Here is a 20006-nt window from a genome sequence, read left to right as displayed (position 1 = left end):
CACTATAATAAATATGTATATGTATATATTACTCAACGCTAGTTAAACAGCTCAGATGGGCTTCATTGACAGCCTTCAACTGGTCTCTGCTGCGTCAGGTACTTGTGGTGACCTTCGGCAATCTTCAGCTGATGAGCAGTAAACCACCATAAGCTCCTGTTCACTGATAAACAGGATGGTATGCCAGTACAATAAAAAAAGGTTATAGGGACTTCTTTGCATTTAAATTGAGAAGTAAATATTGAGTAATAAATATAATTTATGACCAAAATTTACTTTTTGAAAATGCTATTCCAGCAATAACTACTGTATTTAACACCACACTGAAACAATAATAATAATTCAGGCATTCTATTGAAATGCAATCTAATGCAATACTTTGAAATGAGACATTGGATGCATTACAGGCAATATCAGCCCTGGGTTCGTTCCTTCCCGATTTTAAGATATACTGTAACTGATATAATAACTTACATGGTGAATCAGTTTACTGTACAACTCTTGATAAATCTCCAAAGATAAACATGTCGACATTCCCTTTCTTTCTGGTTACTAAAGGGGGGGAAGAGTTAAACAGCTACAGCTTGCTCTGAAAACACTGACTCTTATCAAATAAAAAAAACTTGACCCAGCTCCTAATAAGAGGAGAACACTAAACATTGCAGGTAAGATAGAAAAAAGGTCTTTAAATTACTAAGCCTTCTGGCTGCTCACAACAAAACCTATCTTCCACTGTACAAATGAAAAAAGTAGGTCACATTCATCTCTGGACTATTAGGCCACTAAACCTAGATTAAGGCCCCCCCAAGATGTGCCATTTAACGGATGATTGAACGGGAGGCCCTGAAAAGAAGACTTGACTCAGAAGATTGCCTTTTCAGGGGTCATAGAGAGGTAAACGGGGTACTCAGGGCGAGGAGCAAGCCAAACCATTTCCAAAAGTTCAAAGATTTTCCACATGCTTCCAATTCAGATGGCAAGTCTCTGTGGTACAAAATGAAATAAAGATATGTCTACTTTAGAAACAGATGTTACCAGGTTATTTTCTTGTCATAATGAGAACAATATAGACACCAGCAGAGCAAGAACGGCTTTCCTTGGAAATTGCTGGCAATGAGATTTTCAGTGAACGACCGAATTGTTATATCTACAAGAGTCACTTCACCGATGTTGACATGTAAGGCTCAGAGAGTGGAGATCAATACTTCAGCAGGAAGCAAGTTGTAATTTTAGATAATGATCAATGGTCCCAATTCAAAAGAGTACTTTCAAAAATAATTCTGTACACAAGCGCCATTAAACAAGCAAACAGAAAATACGCTGAGGGCCATTTCTGATGCCTATTGAATCCTGACTATTTTAATGTTCTGGCCGTTTGATAGTATGTGAGTGAGGATTTACTGAGGAGCGACATGAATAAACAAATAAATCTATAAAGGACTGTTCTGGAAATAAAGGATAGACTACTTTTCTAGTTCACAGTCGATGACATCATCCCCTTCATCAGATACTTCAATAAATCAAACAATTACAATACTTTCTAACATGCTGGCCCTGAACACAGTCACAGGATGTCCTAATTAATAAGAGAAAATCCCAAGCTAGTACGATGGCACTCATAAATTACACTTCCACTTCTGGAGTTAGGAATCGTTTGTCAAACCGACATTAAGGGTTAGTTAAAAAATATATATATACAGTAAGATTCTCATATCACTTCCAGCAGCACAATGCTGTGCATGAGGCGCCTCTGTTCTGTAACAGAAAGAGTCTTGTGTCTCAAAGAAAAATGAAAAGGAAGGCAAACAAGCACGCAGGCAGGCATCTTTCACAAAGCGCAGTTCCTCAAAATGCCGCACCAGCACAGAATATATTGTATTAGATTATTATTATTAATTTTTTTTTTTTAATTTAAGGCTGAGACTTAAGCAGGACATTTTGGCCATGGATTGAACAGAATGTATTTCTCCAGCAAATGGGGCAGTACTTCCGTCTTAAAATATACATGGATGAATAATATTAATACAAATCCTGAAGATTTCTTTATTTCTTTATTTTTAATTTGTCTTCAAACCACACACAGGTAACACTCACTGGCACCGAGAGTACCATTTCAACGCGTTCTTGTAACAGTGAGACCAAATACACCTGCTGTTCATTACCCACACCTCCCAAGGTGTTTTGGTCTTTGTAGTTGTAGGTTAGCAAAAGTGCTGCTTTTCTCAAAACAAACAAACAAACAAACAAACAAAAACACAAGCAAAAGGAGCAGACAACTTACAGATGGCATATTAATATATTGTTTAAATGAGCAGATGTATATTTGAGAGATTTTTTCATCCTTAATATTTCACGAGGAGCTGGCGACAAAGACAAGACCATCTTATGGGAAGTCTGTCTGTTTGTTCAGCTGGGGCATAAAATGAAATGTTAAATGGACTCCCAGCTTGACCGTCCAAGCAGCAGAATGATGACACCACTCCGTTTTTTTTTTTAAAGCATGCATGCCTTTAGCTGTACTTGACCAAGTGTTTATCTGATGGAATAATCACTACTTTCTCTCTGCAGGACTTGCTGGCCTTGAGGGCTCCAATTTTCCCTGCAGAGCTGTTCAGAGTGGCTGCATTCATTCCAGACTGCTGGATGCAAGTCTAGTTTGTGTGTAAAACAAGATTTTGTCTGGGTTTGTGGGAGAGAGGATGTTAGAGTATACTGTATGTGCATTGCAATTCCCAGTCAGCTTAAAAAAAGAAAATAAAAAAAAAAGATCAGAATGGCACTTTAGCCAAATGCTTGTGTGTCTTGATGTTTTGTATGATTGACTAAACCACATTACTGTGTACTATTCATTAGGCTGCTCCATCTTCACAAAAAGAAGAGATTATTATTCTTAAACAAATGTGTACTCTGAATAGTTAAGCTTATACACTACAGTACATGTGGGTACACTTGCAGAATGCACCAGCATTTTCTTTCCCCTGAAACAGTAAAGATTTGCAATAGAAAATCTGATAGGGGAGGGTGTTAAATAATATACAGTATATACAGATATATATAGATCCCCTTCGGTCATGATTTTTTTATTTTGAAACTGTTTGTGTGAAACTGATCTGTGGGCATGTTGGATTGTCACTGCCTCGGGAGAGTATTATGGGAAACATGTATTAACATTACAAAAGGCTGTATCGGACGGATTCATCACACACACAAAAATCTGCAGACAGCAGCTATAAGAGGCAGGTGAAGCAGCAAGGTTCTTAGAATGTGAATGAATGTGTAAGAATTATAAGTGACAGTTCTGTAAGTCCTTCAGTATTTGAAAAGAAAGTCTCATCATTTTTTCCATGGGCATAAAAATAATAATAAATATACCAAATAATGTTTTTTACTGTAGTTCTGTCCCGAATATTTGTTCCAGGCACTGGAGTATTAGGTTTCCATTGAAAGCATATTAAAAACAGACAATACAGAACATTTGAATAATTTTCTTTTTTAAAACACTTTTTTATCGTTGCTTATCCATAATTATTTTTCAAACTCTGCAGATATCCAATGTCAGTCTTTTCATGCCAGTTGATTTTTTTAAGGTCTCTAAACACAAAGAAATCGAATTGCGTTTACTAAGAGAACTCTTTGATTGCATCTTTGGTTTCCATAAAGACATGGCGTATTGTCTTACTACCTTAAAGAGTGTGGGGGGGGGGGGGTTAGATTACTCACGATCAGCAAGAAAAAAGAAGATTTAGGAAGAAGCAACACGCCATCGGATTTCAATGTCATGCTTATTCATTTTTTGCAAGGACATGAGACTGCATTCTTCCTATTCTTTAAATATTCTTGTCATGGATACTGCCAAATACAAACACATTTGAAAAACAATTGGTTTATTAAATATGTAGTTAAACATACTGATCTGACTTGTAGCAAAGGGTTCTCGTGAAAGTGTTTGTAGAAAATTCCATTTGGAAATGAACAGATGCATGTGGGAAGTATTTTTACTGTTGCTATGGTAACTCTGTGACATTGATGCTGAAGACGCCATTAAGGTGGTTTTGAATAGAAACCAGAGGAAATGTACTGTAATTGCTGTTTAGCGTTAAGATATACTTTAATAAGAGTTGTGCAAGCTATTATGAATTTATATGCTGATTGCACAACACCAGGGTAGCCAAGCCTGATAACTGCAAACCAAACTGTTGCAAAAATTGTGTTTTACTGTATATCTACGGGGTTTTTTCCCTAGTATTGTTTTTCCTTCCACACCTACAGAAATCAACAGGTGGTGCATTGAGTTCTTAGCAACTGCCAGGCTACTCATAGAGCCTAGCCAACAATCTCTTTTCTGAAAGCTCATAGTGATCTTTCTTGATAATGCAGAAATACCATGGACAGACAAGCTTCCACTGAGTGATTCAATGTTAAAGGTATATTGTATTATTATTATTATTATTATTATTATTATTATTATTATTATTATTATCCCCAGATTCTGATCCTCTTAATACCTTGTGGTAAAGAATCTCTTCTTCAAGTTTCATCACAAGCTAGTAATATACTGGATAGAACTCTGCAGCGTGACAAATGTACGTACGGATGGATGCCTCTTCCACAATACCCCCGTCCACTTGTTTACTTCCTCAGTGGGGAATAATAACTACTGTAGGTAACTAGAATGAAATAAACATCTAGACGTGTGAATAAATCTATTCTATACCAACTGATAAACCCAGGGCATGTCCTCTGGACTGCAGAGTTCAGTACACAGATTATCTATCTGTTATTTCCTTACAGAGTGGCTGTTATACATACAATTGAAAAGAAAAAGAAAAAAATCAGTATGCTGTATCACATAAACACAGACGCTCCATCTCACACATTCATGCTTGACTAAATTGTTTACCCAGCGCAGAAAGGTCATGTAACATGCTCCTAAAATGACAGATTTGCATTTGGTGTTGATTGGTTGCATTAAAAATTCAAACCTGTCTCAATCGTGGATCATACTCAGATGCATCAGCCTTGTGAATATTAAAGTGCTTTACCAATTCAACTGATGCAACACACAGTGTTACACTATTGCTATTCTTTCCATCTCTTTAACCTCTGCTCAGTTAGTGTTGTAGAGCACAAGATACTGTAGCTGGGACAGCTGCCAAACACCAGCTACTCTGAAACCTCTGGAAATGTTCAGTACAGTACAGTACAACAGGTGCACCTGAAGAGGGGTGGATAGTGGGTAATATCATTGCTTCTCCTACTTTATTATTTATTGCTAATTATCCAATTCAGCTATGTTTGAAGCCTTTCAGGTAGAATATGTTGTTATCTGGTTTATTGATTACCTTTGATAAAATGTGAGTGAAAAAAGATCTGAACTCACAATGGAGTGAATGCTCCTAATGTCAGCAAGGACAAACCCTGCTTTTACCTGTGCCCCAATTGCTCTGCCAAAATTGACAATAACTGTACACATTAAAGGGCCTGTTTTACAAAATGTAACGTTCATTTAAAGATTATCTGATATAATAAAAAATACATAACTTTCTATGTTAAAATCAAATCTCCTAGTTTGTGTTTTGAGGTGTATTGCTTGTACTCTTTTTTCCCCATCAATTCAAGTCAATGTGAAACAAGTCATGTTATAAGACTGGAGAGAGAGATTACACTAATGTGTTATTTTGTATTACTTTTGGGAGGGGGTGTTTTTATCATTGCTTGTGCTTCATGAAAAGATGGCTGCAGGCAAAACGTCTGGGGGTTTCTGAACCCACTGAGCAGAAATCCTAGCAACGCTCCTAGGTAATGGTAAATGAAGAGCCACAATGAAGATCAGAACAAGATGTTTTCTGATCAAGGCTTTTTCGTATGCATGGGATGCAACCAAGCAGCAAATCAAAGACTGTTAAGTTGATAACGTCCTATTATAAACTAATGTTTGCCCAGCCAATGCCTGGATCTCTAGGTCCCTTAACTAAATTAAAGTATGCAGAATATTCTCTTAAACAGTTATATTTGAGGCAGACACATTATTCTGTTAAATATTCAACCCAGATCATGCTTGTGGTCTGGGAAGAGATTACTTTACTAAAATGAAGTAGTGTCAACATACTGGCTGCAGGCTCACTTCTGCAACATATCCCCCCCAACACACAAAACCCAGAGCTCTGAAGTCAGCAATAACACGGCATGGCAGCAAAAAACTATTTGCTGTTTAGATGGGTTTAAAAAAAAAAATAAAATTTTAAGACATTGCACTGCTGTGAAAAATATATACAGTATATAAACTTGCTCTGGGTTAACGGTGGGTTAAAACACATTCTACCGCAAAAACATAGGATTTTAAATTTGAAAGTGCAATCAACAACTTAGAAGACTGTTTCTAAAGATGGGCGGTAGTCATGGTAAAATCTGCCAAAAGTACTTTAAACCAAACTCAAAGTAAAAACTGTTCTTAGTTATCAAGCAAAAACTTGCTCCTCTTGTTTCTCAGATATAAAAGTTTTTTGTTTGTTTTTTAATATTATTTCAGAGAACTCATAAGTATAAATACAGTATTTACAGGTTTTAATTTACCAGTACACTTTAATGCACATCATTAATCAAAATGAATTACTTTTCCTTCATATCTGGATCTCACCAGGCACTTTTCTTTCAATATCCACAGAATTGGTAACAACTGCCTTTATTGCTAAATTGGGAAATATTTATTCTGCATTTCTCCAAAATTCGGTCAATGAAATTCCACTACCGTTCCCTTTTGCCTATAGTAGATATCCCTCCATTTCTGATTTACAGTCAGCATCAAACCCTGGAATACAATCTAATGGGAGGGTTTCTTTATCCAAGCTACAAACTTGTTGTGGATCGAAAATCCTTCCTGTCTTCAGAAACTTGTGAGCTGGTTTAATAAAACATGGTTTTATTTTGCATTGCTCAGGGTTGCAGTAGCTTGTCAATTTTTCATAAACTTTGTGGAAAGTTTTAACACATCTATACATCTGGTACCTTATTAATATTACAGTACCTGAAACAGATGGCTTTCTTTAACCTATTGTTTACCAGATATCATTCATTTTAAAATACATGTTTGATGTAACTTCTTTCAAAACAAACGGGAGACATACATGAGCGGAAGTCCATGACATGCAAGGTTTATAGAATTATTTTATTCGCTATAACCTCTTTAAAAATAACCAATGAAACTAGTCATTATATAACTTGATTCAAACCTTGTTTAAAATGAGAACGCATGACACAGTTGCAAAATGTAATACGCCATTGGCTTTTGGTATTGGTAAACCTGAATAATAAAGTATAATAAAAAAAAAGCCACAACAATATGAACTAAAACCATCTCTAGCTGTAGGAAGCTCAATTGAGTTTTGCTTGAAATACCTGGCAGAAGTGGTTGCCAAAGTAATCTCAATTCGTGTTTCTTTGTGGAAATGTAAAATGCCATTGATAATAAAGAGTGGAGGATGGGGCTCCAGTGTAACACAAGGGGTACCAGCACAGTTTTGCACTAACCCATGAGATAGTGAAGGTCGATTATATGTACAGTAGAACTGCCTAGAAAACTTGCACCTTACTCCTACAAAAAACATTTCCCTCAATAGAATAATGACATCTTTCTCAGCAGGGAATACAAGGATACTGCGATTGCTTGGTAACAAAGGTTTTTTTCTGCTGCTGTTTTACCCTTTATTTGTTTTTCTTAAATTCTATACAGTGTACGGTACATGTGATGTAGACATTGTTGTTAAGGCTACAGTTCTTCAGTTATGTTTAATTTGCTCATATCATTATAGTGTATACTCGAATATGCTTGTGTGGTACCCATTATTTTGAAGACCTCAAACTGTATATACGAAAATGTGACGAAGCTTGTGTGCAGGTATGTGTGTATTTTGTCTGGTCTTTATTGAGTCTTGCAGTGAGTTCCTGTGAGACTGGCATGGTAAAGGCACATCTTGTGCTTAGACTTACTATACACCTTGAATGAACAAGCCCATCAGAAGACCCCGAGTACCCTACCTAACGTAGAGAGAGCGTTTCTGACTGGTTCGCAGGGAGCCTGATCCGGAGCTCATGCTGTGGTTCATCATCTGCTCCCGCAAATCATGGATTTTTGCTTCAAATCGACCGTATTCTGAAAAAAAAGGGGGAAACAACAGAATCAACCTCAATAGCCCTTCAATCAAACAGCAGCGGGCCATCTTCACCGGCCACTAGTGTCACAAAAGGTCAATACAATCAGTGCCTTCAAAATGTAATCCGAGATGTCCACGGTCAAACATTATCTCAGTGGGATAAAAACACAGTCGTAATGTAATGTTTTTGTTAATGCCAATAACAGCCCGATCGAGGTACATCAAGCTACTTGAAGGTCATTGAGTGGATCAGTTGCACTTTTGACAAAAATCAACAACCTGCTTGCTAGGTCCAGCAATGATTTACATTCAGTGTTTGACTTTTTAAAGAGAGTTTTTTTTTTTTTTTTTTCAAAGCAAAAACCTATTGAAGTCGTCTTTTATGTGACCAAGGTGCATATAAACATTTACCCCATTTACATTTGGAAATCCAGTATATAACATTTGTACATATATAACCAACATTATAAATTGCTAGTATCTGTAAGTCGCTTTGGATTTAAGTGTCTGCTAAATGACTAAATAATACTAACTAATACTACTACGAATAATAATAATAATAATAATAATAATAATAATAATAATAATAATAATAATAATAATGACACAACTTTAAGTTAGAAAAAACACTAAGTTTAATAATAGTTCATGAATACAATCTTCGTTTTTGTGATTTAAGTTAATACGTCATGAGCAGGTTGTCTCTTATTATAAAATAAATCATTCATACGCTTTGAGAAGAGATTGCTTTGTAGTCATCTGGATTGAACTGCATAAGATGACATCTCTTACAACAATAATAACGTATTGACTTAAAATGAATATTTCGATACATAACTATTTTTCATTGAAGCAAAGTTTTAACTGAATATGAAAGAAAAATTTAAAAAAAGATTTTGGGGCGGTTTATTGTGCCAGAAATCTAGAGGTAGCTGTTGCAGTGGGTACTGCAGGACTATCACAGGAGATATTGTACAGTACACAGGAGAGGGATGATCCAAGAGCACAGTGCTGAATAAAATGAGAATCTCTGTTCTACTTTCATAAGGATGACTGGAGAGGAATCCTGTGGAAAGTAAAAGTATGGCACTTTATATAAAAACATATAGTCCAAAGAAATCAATGCATTTGCTGCATATGCAGCTGATTTCCCATTTATTGACCCAGTGTAAAACACACACTTCACTTTGAAAACACTGAAGGAGAAATCAAATGCTAAGAGGGTTATTTGCAAAGCCACACATCATAACCTCCCTGCCTAAGAGCAAAATAAAAAAGTCATAGTGTTGCGATAGGAAGTCCTGCGAAGTAATTCAAAAACAAGTTCATCTGAAAAAGGAGAACTACTAGCATCTCCACATTCGACACTAAAATACATTGTGACATGTTCACAAACTACTTACCACTCGTAAGCTTGCACCATTTTTTTGTAAAACGGAGAGAAAAAAAGAAAAATAAACTGCTATTGCTACAGACCTAAAAAGAAACAACTGCGGCCCTTATATGAGTTCTTAAATTCACCTTCATTCATTTTGAAGTGTTTTGTTCTCGTTTCAGAAAATAAATCCCTGTTTTATCTCTTAAGGTTTTTTTTGGGGGGGGGGGGGAGGCAGATGCTTTCCTATTGGCTGTTTAAAATTTTGAAAATCAGTCAGGAGACACATTTAGTTATTTTCTCTCAAAATCACATGAAGAAATTACAAAGGAAGAAAAGCATGTTTTTCCATTTCACTGCAACCTGGTCTTCCTTTACTACAGAGGATCACTGTTCAAAAGCAAACAACCATAATAAAACATATTTGCATGTTACTTAAAAATACCTGCACTGTAAGTAGATGTGTCCTGTAAGTCATCCAAAATACTGTATAACAGACAGGGACACTGACATCTAATTATTCATTCATTTAGTTTACCAGATGCCATTATATTGTTAGTACAACTGTAATAAATGTTTAAATAAAGTGCAGGTAAACCAACCAAGTGACACTTAGTTGTCCTAAGCCATCAGCACCAACTGCTCAATGAAGCACAGAGCAAATACAGATTTCCAAAGCAAGGATGCTGTCTGATTTAATGGCTCCACCCTCCTACTTCTCCTTTGTACAGAGCCCTTGCATTCACTGGAACAGTGCACATCAAAGCCCAGAGTCCACAGGAGGGATCCAATACATCTTTGCTAAAAAACGATTGATTGTTTGAACTACCACGTTATCATTCATTCCCTTGGGGATATTCCACATCATCATTCCACATGGATCACAGAAATAGTAATCAGGTCAGTGTAGTGTACTTGTAATGTGAGGGTAGAGTGAGAATAACTGCAACGCCCAGGGGGGGTGTTTTTACCCACCAGCTGGGACCGTTCAGGAAATCTTTGATGCACAAAGTGGTTGCATTAGTACCCTCAGTTTAAGATCAAATATTTAAAAAGCTACTTATGTAAAGTAACATACTTTGCATAATCATGCATATACATGTAATCCTTTGTAATCGAAGGACTGCAATTAGACGCTATAGTACCTAGCTCTTCCAAACCCAGTTTCTTCACCACTGTAAAAGAGCCAGGCTTGTTTGTGCAAGTAGTTACAGAGCTTAAATACTACTTTGCAAGTTCTCCAACTGTAAATGTCTCCCCACTGCCATACTGAAAGGCTCAGATATGCTGAAAAACATTCAAGCTGTACAGATTTTACAAAGCTTTGCATCCTTACTGTTGTTGAGACACAGACCCCAGAACAGACACATTTCTAAGAAGCTATGTGAAACTGTGCTGTTTTTTCCTTTGTAAATAAATGAATGATGTTTACTGAATGAATGAATGCAAATCGACACTAACTTGTTCTGCTGGTGAATCATTTCTAGGGCATATCCTGGTGATTCATTTCAAGGGTTATCTAGGTGATACAAATGTAAAAATAAAAATAAAGTATGTCATAACAAACAAAATAGGTGTGGCAGACATGAATGGATGGATTAAAGGATAACATCCTCTGTAAAAGAGGTATTCACCACCTGGTAATGCCTCTCTAGTGAAGGCTAATGCTTCTGTACTAGTGCAGTGCACTGGAGTGAAACTGGGACTGTTCCAGTAACAACAGCTTGACATTTACTCCATTTACATATTTATTACTTTTTACATATATAATGAAAAACATCTGGAAAGATGTGACAGAACACAACTGATCATTAAAATCTGGAGAGAAATCAATAGGTAACTGAACGCATATTGATATCAGAGTATTACTTTAAAAAAAAAAACTCTTGTAAATCCAGTACATTTAGCATATACATTTTATAAATTCAAACTTAAAACCATATTAATAATAATAATAATAATAATAATAATAATAATAATAATAATACAACATTCTGACAAAAGTATAATAAAAAAAGTTTATCCAAGCTTGCAGTTAAACAAATGTACCAATGAAATATATACAATATAAAGTATATTTGCCATCTGTATCATTATTATTCTGTTAATAACAGCGCCCATGGGCACAACAAAGCAGCCAGTAATGCTGTGTGAAGAAGATCATTTAGAAAGCACTTGTGAAATCCCAACATGCACACCATGTATTCAAACATGCAATAATAGCATAGCAACAGCATTCGGTTTTCTATTTATTTCATACACGACAACAGAAGCAGAACAGCACTGAAAAAAGAACCCGCTCATGCTGTGTAACACTCTGATGAACCGAACCCTAAGAGCACCTTTATACAGCTTTCAAAAAGAATTGCATGTGCTCGAATAGCCAGCATTAACAGTTTAACTTACCAAGCGCAGTGTCTTCAGTTCTTCAGAAGCAGGCAGGCTGTTGGCATCCTCTAAAAAGACATTTCTCCAGCTGCTTTGAACCTTTCCAACTAACTACAAGAAGAAGCCAGACACTCTTTCCCGTTCTTCTACTCCCTATGAATTACAATGTGCAGATGCTAGGAAGGGGTGATGATCGCACGATACAAACGCAAAGCTGATCGAGATATTCTGCTGTAACTCACTTTGATGAACAGAGCACAGCCAGCAGCAAACACAGTAATTGGTTCCTTCTCCTCTACAAGCACAGTCCAATAGCCCAACTCCCACCTCCTCCTCCTCCTCCTCTTACATACAACTGCTGGCCCTGAACACAGTGTGGTTAAGGTAGAAAATGATGCAGATGCCTTTGAATTTTTTTTTTTTTTTTTTAAATCTGCTGCATTTTTTGTGCATACTGTACGTACAGAAGAATGTATTTACTTAGATCAGCAAATATTAAGCTAAATCATTTGTGTGTGTTCGTGTATAACTGTACACATTGCAAATATTGTATTGTACTCTACAGTGGTAAAAGAAAATGTCCTAACTGATTAACATTAACACACAGACATTAATAGTTCTCATTGCACAAATATATACAGTATATATATATATATATATATATATATTTTTTTTTTTTTTACTAAATACAGTATACAAAGGGGTTTTCACTGACTTTTAAAACAAATACAATATAAAGCTCCATTAATGGGCTCCCGAGTGGCGCATCCAGTAAAGGCGCTCCACGTGGAGTGCAGGATGCTCTCTATAGTCTGGACGTCACGAGTTCGAGTCCAGGCTATTCCTTTGCCGACCAAGGGGGAGGGAGGGTTAGGTCGGCCAGGGTGTCCTCGGTTCACCGCGCACCAGCGACCCCTGTAGTCTGGCCGGGCACCTGCGGGCTTGCCTGTAAGCTGCCCGAGAGCTGCGTTGTCCTCCGACGCTGTAGCTCTTGGGTGGCTGCATGGTGAGTCCGCAGCGTGAAAAAAAGCGGTCGGCTGACGGCACACGCTTCGGAGGACAGCGTGTGTTCGTCTTCGCCCTCCCGAGTCAGCACAGGGGTGGTAGCGGTGAGCTGAGCCTAAAAATAATTGGCCATTTCCAAATTGGGGTGAAAATAATAAAAAATAATTGGCAACGACTAAATTTATATATATATAAAAAAAAGCTCCATTAATAACTTGCTCTTACACAACAGTCCTAATTAATGAACAAAATGTTGATTTGGCTAGTCAGTACAAAGCAGATCAGTCTGCTGCGCAAATTAATCTGGTTTTAGACAGACTTCTTCTAAAGATGAAAGTTGAGACTTACTTATGATTAAGGAAAAAGCTTTGGTCATCTGGGATCAGTAAATACATTTCTTATTAACTAAAATAAGCAGCACAATCAGATTTCTGACTAGTCCCCTTGACGTTCATGATATATATGTATCATTTTCCATTCTGATGGCACTCATGCTACATACAGTTACAACCTTTACTGTTAAAAGGCTATGCATCTCATTTTACTTCATTTGGCTGAAAAGTACAGTGCCAATGCATATTTTGCAAACAGGCATTCTGTAATAACACACTTTAAAAAGCAACTTGGTCGGAGTATGGAATATCACATGTATCTTAACTAATATAGTATTATTCTTGTTTAGATCCTGACAACTTTTTTAAACTGAAGTTTAAAGTTTCCCTGTGCCCTCCAAATGTCCTTACAGTCTTCTGGTATACCAGAGTGTAACCATTAACCTGTCCCCCTGCAACACTCTGTGTACAAAGAAATACCATGTCTTTGTTTAATAAGGTATTTCTTTCTGATGTATTTGTTACAGCCACAAGAGGCAGTCTTGTTGTGGGGCAGGTTAATGCGCCGGGTAACTACAGTAGTATTCTAGACATACAGGCACAGGAGTCACTATACTGCTGGTAAATGTTTTACAATTATAACATAAACAATCAATATATAACTGAATGTGGTATTCCATGGTACAAGCACAAAAGAATGTAGGGAAAGCAAAGCTAAGCTAAGAGAAGTACGGTGACTATATATAGCAAGTCCACTCTCCCTAAGAGAAACACTCGGTATGCAGCCCACTTTCCCTAAACATTTAAGAGACCCCCCCTCCACAATTGTAATTGGACATCTTTGCAGTTTCTGATTGCACAATAGGCCCCCTTTGATTGTGTCCCTGTAGCTAATTCTAACATATCGATTCCTAAGGATGTTACAGTGTGGGCATGAAAGGGATAATGCCACATACACTTTTATAAAACAGTTCTAACACATTTATAAAAAAAAAAATAATAATAAAAAAATAAAAATAAAAAAACACCTCTCTAGGTGTTTCCTGTATTTATAGCTTAACAGAATCACCATTTTAAAAATATATATAGAGAAAGTAAAGTAGAGAAAGTAAAAATACTGTATGTATGTGTATATATATATATATATATATATATATATATATATATATATATATATATATATATATATATATATATATTAACAGAGCTTGAAGACAAAATGGTTTTAACCTCCCAGTACTTCTCCTAGAGTCTATGAATCGTTAACAGTGAATTTATTTATTTTCTAGACTGGCCTTAACATTTTTAATATGAGTAAAAAAATCTTTATCTGACATATCTTGGATATTTGCTGAAGGCATTGTGTCAGGTGGGCTTCACTGACAGTCCTATGGGACCTCCATTGGGGTCTTTCTGAATGCACAGTGTTGTTTTTATAAATCCCAGCCTAGGGATTCCATCAACCCACAACTGCAAGGTGGAGGGGAGTTCTTCAGTCATCTGGGCATCTGGCTACTGATGAGAAACACAGATTGGCAGGTATAGGTCCCAGGAGAGCTTGCAATTGTTTCAGCAAGTCAGCAGGACGTGTTATTGGATACAATATCTACAGGGCATGGGATTTTTTTTTAGGCTTGAAAATATGTTTGGTTATTTTTAAAACCTTTTATCTGAGATGATGATTTCCAGTAGTGAAATAATACATTCTTGATTGTTCACCTACATTACCCAGCCCATCCATCCGGCTGCAAAGCTTTTTCACAGAGGTTTGAGAATGAAGTGTCTGGCCTCACAAGAAATGTGAAACTCTGGCCTCACAAGACATCTGAATCTGGCTCCGAGCCAAGACGGGCCAGGGGCGGGGTTAAGGATTTTGGTCATTACGTTGCATCAGTCAGTACACTCCAGAAGAAAAACAACAAACATGGCGGGCAGTGAGTGTGATGCGAGAAAAGTACAGCCTTCGGACACCGAGGAAGTGCAGGCTCTAGTTTCTCTGTGGGCAGATCAGATGCAGCGTCGGAAATGAGAACGTTTATGCCCGAATTGGCAAATGGACATAAACCGCGGGAACGGTACACTTAACTCACACTCAAAAACACAAAATTCTACAAAATTTCTCACCCACGACCTTTATTATATTAATATGAAGAAAATAAAAAACAATAAAACAAAAACTTATTTACAAAAATATAGTCAAACAAAATACTGTACAGCTGTACCACACATACAACTGTCTTTCATTGCATGTGACGTCAGTAGCACGGCTCGGCTCTGCAGTGGAAAAACTACCCAGGATCCCCTTAACCGTACTGTGAGAGCTCGGTACAGCCCTGGTGTGGCTCGGTTGTACAGTGGAAAAGAGGCATTAGTCTGAAACAGGTTCATGCTTAAAACAAACACATCCATTGTGAAAACATACATCCTAATTAGCACATTTGCGTTTTGTGATTAATAGTTTTATTTCGTAGCATATATATAAAAATATATATATATATATATATTTGTTTTTTATATCAAACACTTCTCTCTCTCACTATGCATTCCCAACCACAGTTTCCACATCATATAAAACAAGGGCTTTAATGCATTAAAAGAACAAATGAATTACCATAAAAGCAAGCAATGAATACTCAACAATGAATCCGGAGTAGATCTGCACTTGAAATAATGAAGCAGCACTGCATTCATATATACAGCAGCATAACAGCTGTTGAAAGGGCTTCGGATAATGAAGAGAAATGTTCTGGAACAAGATCTGAACAAAGACAGGACAATGGTCACCTTGTGCAACATGACAAACCCATCACAAAAAGGGATAAAAAGAAAGAGACTCTCTCTTTAATCATACACTGTGTCTGTATGGGAATAGATCAATACCTGACAATCTTACCTGGCTTACAGGTCGCCATGGCTTTGAGCAGTGTGGTAGCCAAAACTGGGGTGTCACTAGGTTGCAACTTATATATTCACTTATATATTGGTTTATACAGTGACACAGTTGTTATGTTTTGTAATGTGATCTTACTTTGTTAATTCAGAGGCTGTATTTTGCAGCATTATGATTAACACTTGTACATTTAAAAAAGAATAGACAATTTGCTTTACGTTAAATCTAAATGCTAAGTGTGGAACACCACAAATAGCAGAAGGTTTCAGAGAAAATGTAATCCTACCCGAACGTCAAGGTCAAAATCAGTATAAAAATTAGAAAAAAACTGAATATTTGGCAAATATATCATCATAATTATTAATGGGGATAAATAACAATAACAAGTCACCTACTGAGAAACCCTGATCAGGCAATGCAAGAGAGCCCAACGCTCTTTAAAAAAAATGTACTTATTTATGTATTTTATTCAGAGAGTGAAGAGATTCGTTTTCAAATCTATCTAGACCAAATAAGAGCAATCTTCAATATAACATAGACTGCCAGCTTTCAAACTCCTAAGTTATGAAAAATGATGATCTGCAGTCTTCTGGGTAATAAGGGCAAGCTGCTGAGAAGAGGAAGCGGTGGGGATGACGTCACGCTCTTCCGTGAAGGCTGCTTGCTTGCCTGGCCGCTGATTTCAATTGCTATTTGCAGCGTCTCCTGCAGCGGCCTCGCGTGTGCTTTGAATGTCTGAGTAGCACATTTACTCAGACTTGAATCATGTATTAATTAGCTTCTTTTATTTGCCTTCATTTTCTATATGAGACCTCCCTTTATGAAACCTTCAGATTGGATATGGAGGGTATGGTGCTGCATAACTTGACTGATTCTTTCAAAAATTGTGTAAAGAATCCAAAAGCTTGCAGATTTTTTAAAAGTTAGCATGCTGAAGTTATAAGCTTGCTGACATACAGAATGCCTTGCAATGGCCCTGTGTCATACACTAACCAGTCTCTCTACTTAAACCACAGCGTATGCCTTCTTTCTTTTTTTCTGCGTCGTGTGCTCCACCGCTTCCACTTTTGCAACAGTGTTTCCCATCTATGGGGATCGGTGCTCCCTACTGAATTGACAAAAAAGGGCCATGCATAAGTAGTATAGTCATAATTACCCCAACTACTGCATATTGTCATGGGTGCTTTGCCAACTCCAAAAAACAATTACGATCATAAATCATGTATGAATCATGTCCTGCAATTAAACAACTACCATATCATTCTATGGCCTTTTAGGTTGAGATTAAAGGATCTGTTGCCAATGGTGACCTTGAGTCTCTCCTTTGATCTTGTTTATGTCATAAACAAATAAACTACTATGGTGATATTACACAGGTGATTCTACATCCTGGCCTTTAATCAGAACCCTCAACAAATTTGTAAAAACAAAATCCAGATGTTTGTATTAAGCAATGAACAAATCTCCATACATTGTAGCATCGTGGTTCAATTTTAAAATGCCAGGCAAATGACTCCCTCTCCAAAAAAACAATCCTGCTGGCTTCTGGTAAGTGCTCTGGTCATATCTCTCTGTTACAATACGACTTACCTAAATCTGCAGATAGAAGGAATGGAACATACAATTCTAGGAACATGTCGACACTATCTGAAGAGGTTTGCTGGCCATCACATGACATGTTTATGAGCTTTGCTATCAGATATTTCTGAAGAACAAGAAACACGTTACATGTAGACTCAGATGCTTCGGATATACGTATCTGTTTCAGATATTCCTGATCATTATCCCTGCTATAAAAATCCAAATTGAATAATGACATTTATATATGTATGCTATAAACAAAAGCAGGAAAACTGCTAATATACAACAACTATAGAAATTACTGTCGGCTATACCGAACAACAGCCTCTTTAAAAGGCTTCTACAAATCACCATGGAAACGACTCATTCACAATGGCCATGTGAGAACAACATAAGCTGTACTACTCTCTGTATAAACCCTTTCACACTTTCATTATACTGTAACCATTTTCAAGCCACTGAAAAGATTCATCTTTATTCCTTTTTTTCAAAATTACGTTATACCACACCATAAATGCACAGTAGTACTACAACATTTGATACAGGTAGTAATACTATGTAATAGTACAAACTATATATAGTGTTCAAGTGATATGGCCCATTGCCATGGGTTTTATGATAAAGCTGGGTTATGCCCAGTCTCTCTTAATGTTAGTTACATATAAACGCAATTAATTGCAATGCATAAGGCAGCAGTGTGGAGTAGTGGTTAGGGCTCTGGACTCTTGACCGGAGGGTCGTGGGTTCAATCCCAGGTGGAGGACACTGCTGCTGTACCCTTGAGCAAGGTACTTTACCTAGATTGCTCCAGTAAAAAACCAACTGTATAAATGGGTAATTGTATGTAAAAATAATGTGATGTCTTGTAACAATTGTAAGTCGCCCTGGATAAGGGCATCTGCTAAGAAATAAATAAATAAATAATAATAAAAAAAAAAACATTTGGATATAGTTTTCTAACAATGGTACATGTGCAAGCAGCACCAGGAGTGTGTTAGCTAAGTGTACGGTTTTGTTCAGAATGCAGTAATCATGAATTTCATGACAAAACAGAGATAATTTAAACCAAATGTGTGATGAGTTTCGATAGCATTCCTTACTTTTCCTTCAACATTTCATGTTCTCTCATTCGTTGCAGCATTTAGCTTTTCATACAGTGTTTTAGAAGCTTACTCTCTTATCCACCAGGCGCCTACAGAAAGTCGTCTTCAGTGTGTGCTGTTCATGTAAGGAGTTATTTTTGAGTAAATGTCATCGATTGTTTCATTTTCAAAAGCATAAATTTGATGTTGGTATGCTTTGTACTTCACTGGTTCTACAGCTATGGCCAAAAGTTTTGCATTATCTAGAATTTTAGGATTGAGACATGAGCTGTACGTGCAAACATAACATAATGCTGGTAGCTTATTGCATCATGTATCATTTTACTTCAGTGATTTTCCTTCTTTTGTGATTTATAATGTCTTATTGTATTATCTTAAGTTAGAAATCATATGTTAAATATATAACGGGGTTAGCAGATTCCCTGGTTTTAATAATAAAATACAGGTACATAACTACTGTACCAGGAGAGAAGGAGATTGTCCTTGATAGAAATTGTTGACAGGATTTGTTCTTTCATTACCCAGAGTGGGTAATGTTATTGGGAATCAACAAGATGCTCTTAAAGTGAGAAACTTTACAGGTGTTAAGTAAAATACTGTAAATCGATTTAAATCTAAGCTCAAGCGAAGAATAAGAGACCGACAAGAATATTTCTACCACACTCTGGGGAGAACTGAACATTTTAACTTTTTTTTTTATTATTTTTTAAATATTCTCCACTTATCGACTGAGAAAATCTGAGTTGTAAAGTGTCTGGTAAAAAAGATCTAATTAAGAGAACAGAAGAAAGACAGTTCCTTTTTAAGTAGCTTTTAAGCAACAATTTTGTATTTATTTATGTATTTATTCCATATCCCATTTGGTAAATGTATTTTGACTCCATATTTACTGTAAATAACAAATAAAAAAAAGAACAGAAAAAACGTACAAAAGCAATAATGTCTATGATAATATTTTGATTATAAATATTTTTTTTGTTAATAAAGACCTGTATGTAGGGTTGTAACAGCCAAAGCTAATTAGCTTAACTTTAACCCCTTACTGTATCTAATTAACCCCTTACTCTACCTAATTATACACATTTTGATTTCGTTTTAACTTGTGCCTCTAAAGGCCTACATTCTTTACAGACGCATTTTGTTTCAAAAATAACAATGCATGGAAAAAAAAAAGAATTGCAA

At 36.5% G+C, this 20006-nt stretch overlaps 1 protein-coding gene across 34 annotated transcripts in view; it reads right to left on the bottom strand.

Annotated features, from left to right (window-relative positions):
• LOC117407165 (disks large homolog 2) overlaps window positions 1-20006 on the bottom strand; it is a 248309-nt gene that overhangs the window by 33702 nt on the left and 194601 nt on the right. For 33 of the 34 annotated variants that reach the window (XR_009329587.1, XR_009329586.1, XR_009329588.1 and 30 more), the window contains one exon: window positions 8035-8149. Coding sequence is in view for 31 of the 34 variants with exons in the window: in XM_034923345.2 (XP_034779236.2) it covers window positions 8035-8149 (115 nt within the window). In the remaining 3 variants the exon portion in view is untranslated. Of the gene's footprint in view, window positions 1-8030; window positions 8150-20006 lie in introns of those variants that run through there. The other variant, XM_059030939.1, reaches the window with a different exon arrangement.

The sequence above is a fragment of the Acipenser ruthenus genome, chromosome 9, assembly GCF_902713425.1.
Source record: "Acipenser ruthenus chromosome 9, fAciRut3.2 maternal haplotype, whole genome shotgun sequence".
Lineage (NCBI taxonomy): Eukaryota > Metazoa > Chordata > Actinopteri > Acipenseriformes > Acipenseridae > Acipenser > Acipenser ruthenus.
Note: the sequence above shows the minus strand (reverse complement) of the source record. Positions and strands in the feature narration are given on the sequence as shown.